The sequence below is a fragment of the Oryzias melastigma genome, linkage group LG17 (assembly GCF_002922805.2).
Source record: "Oryzias melastigma strain HK-1 linkage group LG17, ASM292280v2, whole genome shotgun sequence".
In the NCBI taxonomy this organism is placed as follows: domain Eukaryota; kingdom Metazoa; phylum Chordata; class Actinopteri; order Beloniformes; family Adrianichthyidae; genus Oryzias; species Oryzias melastigma.
The window spans coordinates 7,743,970-7,749,748 of NC_050528.1; the positions used below are offsets into that span (position 1 = coordinate 7,743,970).

General features: G+C 35.7%; 1 protein-coding gene and 1 long non-coding RNA gene across 4 annotated transcripts in view; one reads left to right on the forward strand and one right to left on the reverse strand.

The window, feature by feature from the left end:
• LOC112147632 overlaps positions 1-5,779 on the forward strand; it is a 68,229-nt gene that overhangs the window by 55,712 nt on the left and 6,738 nt on the right. The window lies entirely within an intron of this gene.
• LOC112147629 (desmoplakin) overlaps positions 1-5,779 on the reverse strand; it is a 22,311-nt gene that overhangs the window by 7,778 nt on the left and 8,754 nt on the right. For 2 of the 3 annotated variants that reach the window (XM_024274152.2, XM_024274150.2), the window contains exons 12-19: positions 5,536-5,690; positions 5,331-5,457; positions 5,036-5,222; positions 3,430-3,668; positions 3,168-3,349; positions 2,914-3,052; positions 1,602-1,795; positions 1,366-1,528 (exon numbers count right to left, since the gene is read on the reverse strand). In XM_024274152.2, coding sequence (XP_024129920.1) covers positions 1,366-1,528; positions 1,602-1,795; positions 2,914-3,052; positions 3,168-3,349; positions 3,430-3,668; positions 5,036-5,222; positions 5,331-5,457; positions 5,536-5,690 — 1,386 coding nt within the window. The remainder of the gene's footprint in view (positions 1-1,365; positions 1,529-1,601; positions 1,796-2,913; positions 3,053-3,167; positions 3,350-3,429; positions 3,669-5,035; positions 5,223-5,330; positions 5,458-5,535; positions 5,691-5,779) is intronic. The other variant, XM_024274151.2, reaches the window with a different exon arrangement.

A 5,779-nucleotide genomic window follows, 5' to 3' on the forward strand; every position in this document is an offset into this window, starting at 1 on the left:
TGTTAGTACTTTCTCATTAATATAAGATGTTCTAAAATTAAATCCTGATTTTTTCTTGTATACAACTTATACAGAAAGTCCAAAAGAAATGGCAACTAGAAAAGTTGCATCACCTGCGATAATGCTAGTGTGAATGCTTTTTGCTGAAAGTATATAGTCACTGAAGATATTGAAGCTTTTTGCTGAAAATGCAAAAGCTATTTGCAAAATGTTAAATTTGCTAAAAGATTGGAAATTTAATTAAAGAACTATAAAAGAGCGCTAAAGTTGATCTAAATTTCAGAAAAAATGTTAGTAAAATTGCTTAAAAATTCCTAATACATGCCAATTTTGCAAAAAATATTAAGTGTATTGCTCAAATATGAGCTAAACTCCAAATTAGCCCCAAAAAACCTTAGTAGATGTCAAATTAGCCAAAAAAGCTAGCTTATTGCTTAAATGCTAGCTTAACTTAAAAATAGCCTAAAAGTCCTCAGTAAACTAAATTATTCAAAAACGTTAGCCTGTTGCTAAAATAGAAGTTATACTCTAAATTAGCTTATAAAAACCTCTGTAGATAACAAATCAGCCAAAAACGTTAGCATGTTGCTAAAATATTAGCTAAACTCCAAATTAGCCCAAAAAAAGTTGATATCAAATTAGCCAAAAAAGCTAGCCCATTGCTTAAATGCTAGCTTAACTTAAAAATAGCCTAAAAGTCCTCAGTAAACTAAATTAGCCAAAAACAATAGCATGTTGCTAAAATAGAAGTTATACTCTAAATTAGCTTATAAAAACCTCTGTAGATAACAAATTAGCCAAAAACGTTAGCATTTTGCTAAAATATTAGCTAAACTCCAAATTAGCCCCCAAAAAAGTAGATGTCAAATTAGCCAAAAAAGCTAGCTCGTTGCTTAAATGCTAGCTTAACTTAAAAATAGCCTAAAAGTCCTCAGTAAACTAAATTAGCCAAAAATGTTAGCATGTTGCTGAAATATTAGCTAAACTCCAAATTGTTTGAAAATTACTATAAAAGATGAAAATATAACTCATGAATATATTTGAGGGTTTGTTGTTAATCTACTTAAAATTTTGAAGTTTGAAGACTTTCTCATTCATTTCCTATGGGGCATATTTTGCTCAATATTTCAAAAACTTTAAAGTTAATGAATATGAAATATCCGAGCAGTAATGTCCTGAACAAGCTGAACGTTTTGATATCAAGATTGCTGAAACTTCTGAAAATGTGTTTGAGTTTTTAAACATTCTGAAAGGAGCAGGAGAATCACTATAGTGTGAATGCTTCCTAACAATTCTAGATCATTTCAAATGATTTCTGATGTCATTGTTTTCCTCAATAAGACAACGCTGACGTGTGACGTTTACCTTTTGCTGGTTGAGGTGACTCATCAGTGTTTGGATGTCATTGAGCTTCACCAGCTGGAGCGCATCCTGACGTTTCCTGGCATTGTCCATCCACTGCTCCAGGGATGAGCTGCTCTGCTGGTATTGGATCAACTGCTTCTCCTGTTTGTCTAAGTCCCACATCCTAAAGGAAGAAGACGAAGGGCGGTTGTTACCGGGTTCAACAGTAATGACAAAAGCAAATGTTTAAACCGTACCGGCTGTCGATCTGCTTCTGGATTCGGCGCCAGCGATCGCCCATCTGGTTCACCTGATCGGAGAACTTGGACAGGTCGACGTCACACCTGTGGAAGGACTCGCCGATCTGGTTATTGCAGTGCATCGCTTTAGCCAGGTCCGAGTCCATGGCGGTCAGCAGGCCCCGTTTTTGCTCCAGATCGTTCCTCATGTGCTTTAATAGAAGACAACACAAGAAACCACTTTTGTTAATTAGTATTCATCATATTTATACCTTTTACAACCTGAGCTGAAGTAATGACAATATATGACTTTAGAAAGTTACAGTTTTCTTATTTTGATGAATGAAATCAGAAACTAAGACATCAGGTACAAAAAACTAATTATGTTTATCTTTATAAGAAATTAAATTGATATTGTATTTAGAAGTATACCACAAATGATTATATATCAAACTAGTTTCATATTCTAGGCTAATGGTAAAAGTTTGGTCCTTTTTGCAAATAGATTATAATCACAACTGTGTTTTTTCATCCAACAAAAACCTTTGTTTTTTATGTTCTTTTTTTAATGCTAAAATAGTTAAAGAAAAGTTTAAACAAGGAACTAGATGACTTAAAATCCTTTACAGAAGCCTTTAAACCGGGGCGACTGCAACCTTTAACTCTGAAAGAGCCATTCGGGTTGATTTCTCACTGACTACAACCCAGTAGGAGCCACAAAGTCTTCTCTAAAAAGACAAGACACTGATTTGTATTTATGCTATTGTTAGTTTCATGTCAAACATATATGAACTGTTGTTCATTATGCATGAATAAAGCATAAACTTTAAAAGAAAATAGCCTTTTTTTTTAACTTTTGACAGTTCCTTTTCAAAATAAAAGACAATGCCACATATAATATAGTACTAGTAATGTCAGCAAATTAAATAAAAACAGTTAATTTTACTATTGTTGGTTCATTAAATGTAAATTTAACAAACCAAAAGGAAATCTGAGCTAATTAAGTGCTAATTGAGGACCATTGATTTTCTGTAGTACAGGATGTACCAAAATTTGTCTAAATGTTGTATACTCACTGTCCTTCAACTATTTGTAATTAAAGTTTGAGCTAGTTTACGTCTTCCCCTTCACTACTTTCTCACTTCTTACTTTACAATTACTTTTTAACTTTCAGAAACTTTTATTTTATCTTTAATAAAAGATCCAGAATGGAGGGATTAAGGAGCCACTTGTGGCTCCAGAGCCGCAGGTTGCAGATTCCTGCTTTAAACCAACAGCAGCATAACATATTTAAGAAGACTCAGGGAATAACTGGAGAAGTATGTCAAACCTTCAGTGTACTACGCTGGTTTTCCAGTTCTCGCATGTCTAGAGAGCTGGTCTCCTTCTCCGTCAGCCGAGCCTCATGAGCTTTGATGGTATCTTCAGCCTGAAGGAGGCTTTGGAGTAAGGCCTTCATGGCAGACAGTCTGTTCCAGACACACACAAATGACTGTTAACCAACATTGGGGGATTCCGGCTCCAAAAGAAATCTGCTCTGATGTTCCTCCTTTATGCGAAGAGAGTAAATGAGGAATAACAAACCTCTGGAAATAGATGGGGTAGAGACTCTGAAGGATTCCAATTTTCTGGTTGATGATTCCAAGTTCAGAACGCAGGAACTTGGCCTGATCAGAGTCTGCAGGTAACCCCTTCAGCTGCTTTGAGATCAACTCCCTCAGACGCAGGTACTCATCATGAATGGACTCCAGATCTTGGTGCCCATCCTTAAAAAAAAAAAAAAAACAAAGTATTTTTTTTTAAAAACTTTCTAAGTGGTGACAACACTTTACACCAGGGTTCATACCTTCAGTTTCTGAATGTGCACGGAGCACTGATGCAGACTGTTGTCCCCCACGGGGACGTGGAGATGGCCGGTGAGACCGGATTCGGTCATTTCAAGGCGTTGGCGAAGCTCCTGCAGGCTGCTGAGCAGGGCGAGGTTGATGGTGGCGGGAGGGGGCGGGGTCTTGACTTTGGTTGTGGTATCTTGAGTCCCCTTGATGCCCTCTTGCTTTGTGGATTGAATCTTCACTTCGCTCTCTTCTTTATTAAAGAAAGGATATTCAAGTTCAGCCATTTAGAAATGTACAAATTTGAAAAAAAAAAATAATCAGTTTAATGATGTACAACATATTAACCCTGTAAAGCCCAAAACATCATTGATAAAATTAAAACATTTTTTAGTTAAGATGTTTTTAATAAAATCTAAAAAAAAATCGGTATTAGTATTTGTAAGAAATATAAACAGCATCAATTATTATACATTCGGTGATTTGTTACCTTTTTTTTAGCAACAATGTTAGTTTAAGACGTAAAATATTAACATGAGTACACACATTTTTAACATTGTGAAAATATGTTATAAATATTTCATTATTGACAATACAGCAAGTAGTTATTTAAAAAGCGAATGACAATAGATGAGCAATGTTCACTGAAAATTAGCTAAACGTTTGCTGCCAAAAGTCTTTTGGGGATTACATGGAAGCAACCATTTTGAAATGAACTTTCAACCTCCTTAAATTTGATCCACATATTTTAAAATATGATTTAACAACATAACAAGGAATTAATTATAAACAAATGTTGCTTTTTTCCAAAATACCAAGTAACTATTAAAAAGGTGTTTTACTCTCAGCATAAATTTTTCAAAATCAGTTAAACATTTGTGTTTTTGAGATTTCACGGAAGCTTTCATCCTCCTCAAATTTTATATAAATATTTTTAACATTGTTTATAATAAGGAAAGAATTATGAACAAATGTAGCTTTCTTTTCAATATACCAAGTAACTATTAAAAAAGTGAGCTATTTTCATCATAAAGTTTTGAATTTAGCTAAACTTTTGTGTTTTTGAGATTCCACAGAAGCAGCCATTTTGAAATGAGCAGGAAAAGCTCCTCTACCACCTCTAGTGGTACGATGATGAACTACAGGACAGAAAACAGACCTAATTATATACAGTGGGTTTTTAAAGTTAAATTTGGCTCATGTTAATGAGATAGGAGCCTCAGAAATGATGATACGAATGGTTACATATCGTTAAAGAATTTCTGTAACTTTTGTTTATTTAAAAAAAAATAGTTCCTTAATTTCATATGTTGATCTTTATCATCTTTGAGGACTTCTCCAGACAATACAGTGTAATTAGAAATAAAATTAGCACTTTATACTACAACAATTTGAAGAATATCCATTTTGACGCATGCAAACATTTTTCTCTCTAAAACCAAACTGGTTAATCTTGCTAATGTCTGTACATAATTTGCGAGAACTCTAGAGATGAGGAAAGACTTGGTGCTGTAATTACTAAAGAGAACAACAGGCAAAGGGAATTTCAAAACCAAACTAAAAAACACATTGTAAAATGACATTTTTAAATCAAGGCAGATATAATAAAGAAGTACTCACGGTAGGAGGGCAGCTGGACCAGCAGTGTGTCATAGTGTTGCTGAGCTTTGTCAAAGTGACCCTGCAGAGTTTTCTTGTCTTCTTCCTTGAACATCTCAGAACCTTGGCTGGTACGTAAAAACTCCTGGTATGTCGTTTCCAGTCTTTTGATGACACTACGATACTCCTCGGGACGCATCTTTGACAACTACGAGACAACGAAGACGTGACAGATAACCAAAATGATGTGAGTAAAAACAGAGACGTGGTGTTTTGAGTTGACATAAACAGAGTGGTTGATTCTTTGTCATCTTACCATCGTGAGGGTGAAGGAGTTGATGTAGCTGATGTCTTTAAGGCAGTACTGCCAAGAGATGAGGCTCTTGATGTTGATGTTGAGCTGACTCCAAATGCTCATGATGGCATCGTAGTACTGCTCGTTTCTAAAAACAAGGCGAGATCAGTCACTCCACTACGGTTCTGGTCACGTTCGACCTGCACCCGAGAAAGTCTTTTCTTACTTCTTGGCGAGGCTGACGCTGAGCGGGTTTGGTGGCGGGATGAGGAGACAGACTGAAGGGATCATCATGTCCAGACCTCCCGGTCCCGTCACAAGCCACTTGCTGCGCTGCGAGTTGTCCTTGAGGATGCCTTCATTCCCTTTCAGAATCCCTTTCTGGAATATGCAGCAGAAAACCCACATTTGATAATCATTTGATTCAGCTTCAAGGCTGTGCATGTACTTTTATAAAAAACTAAGAAGTG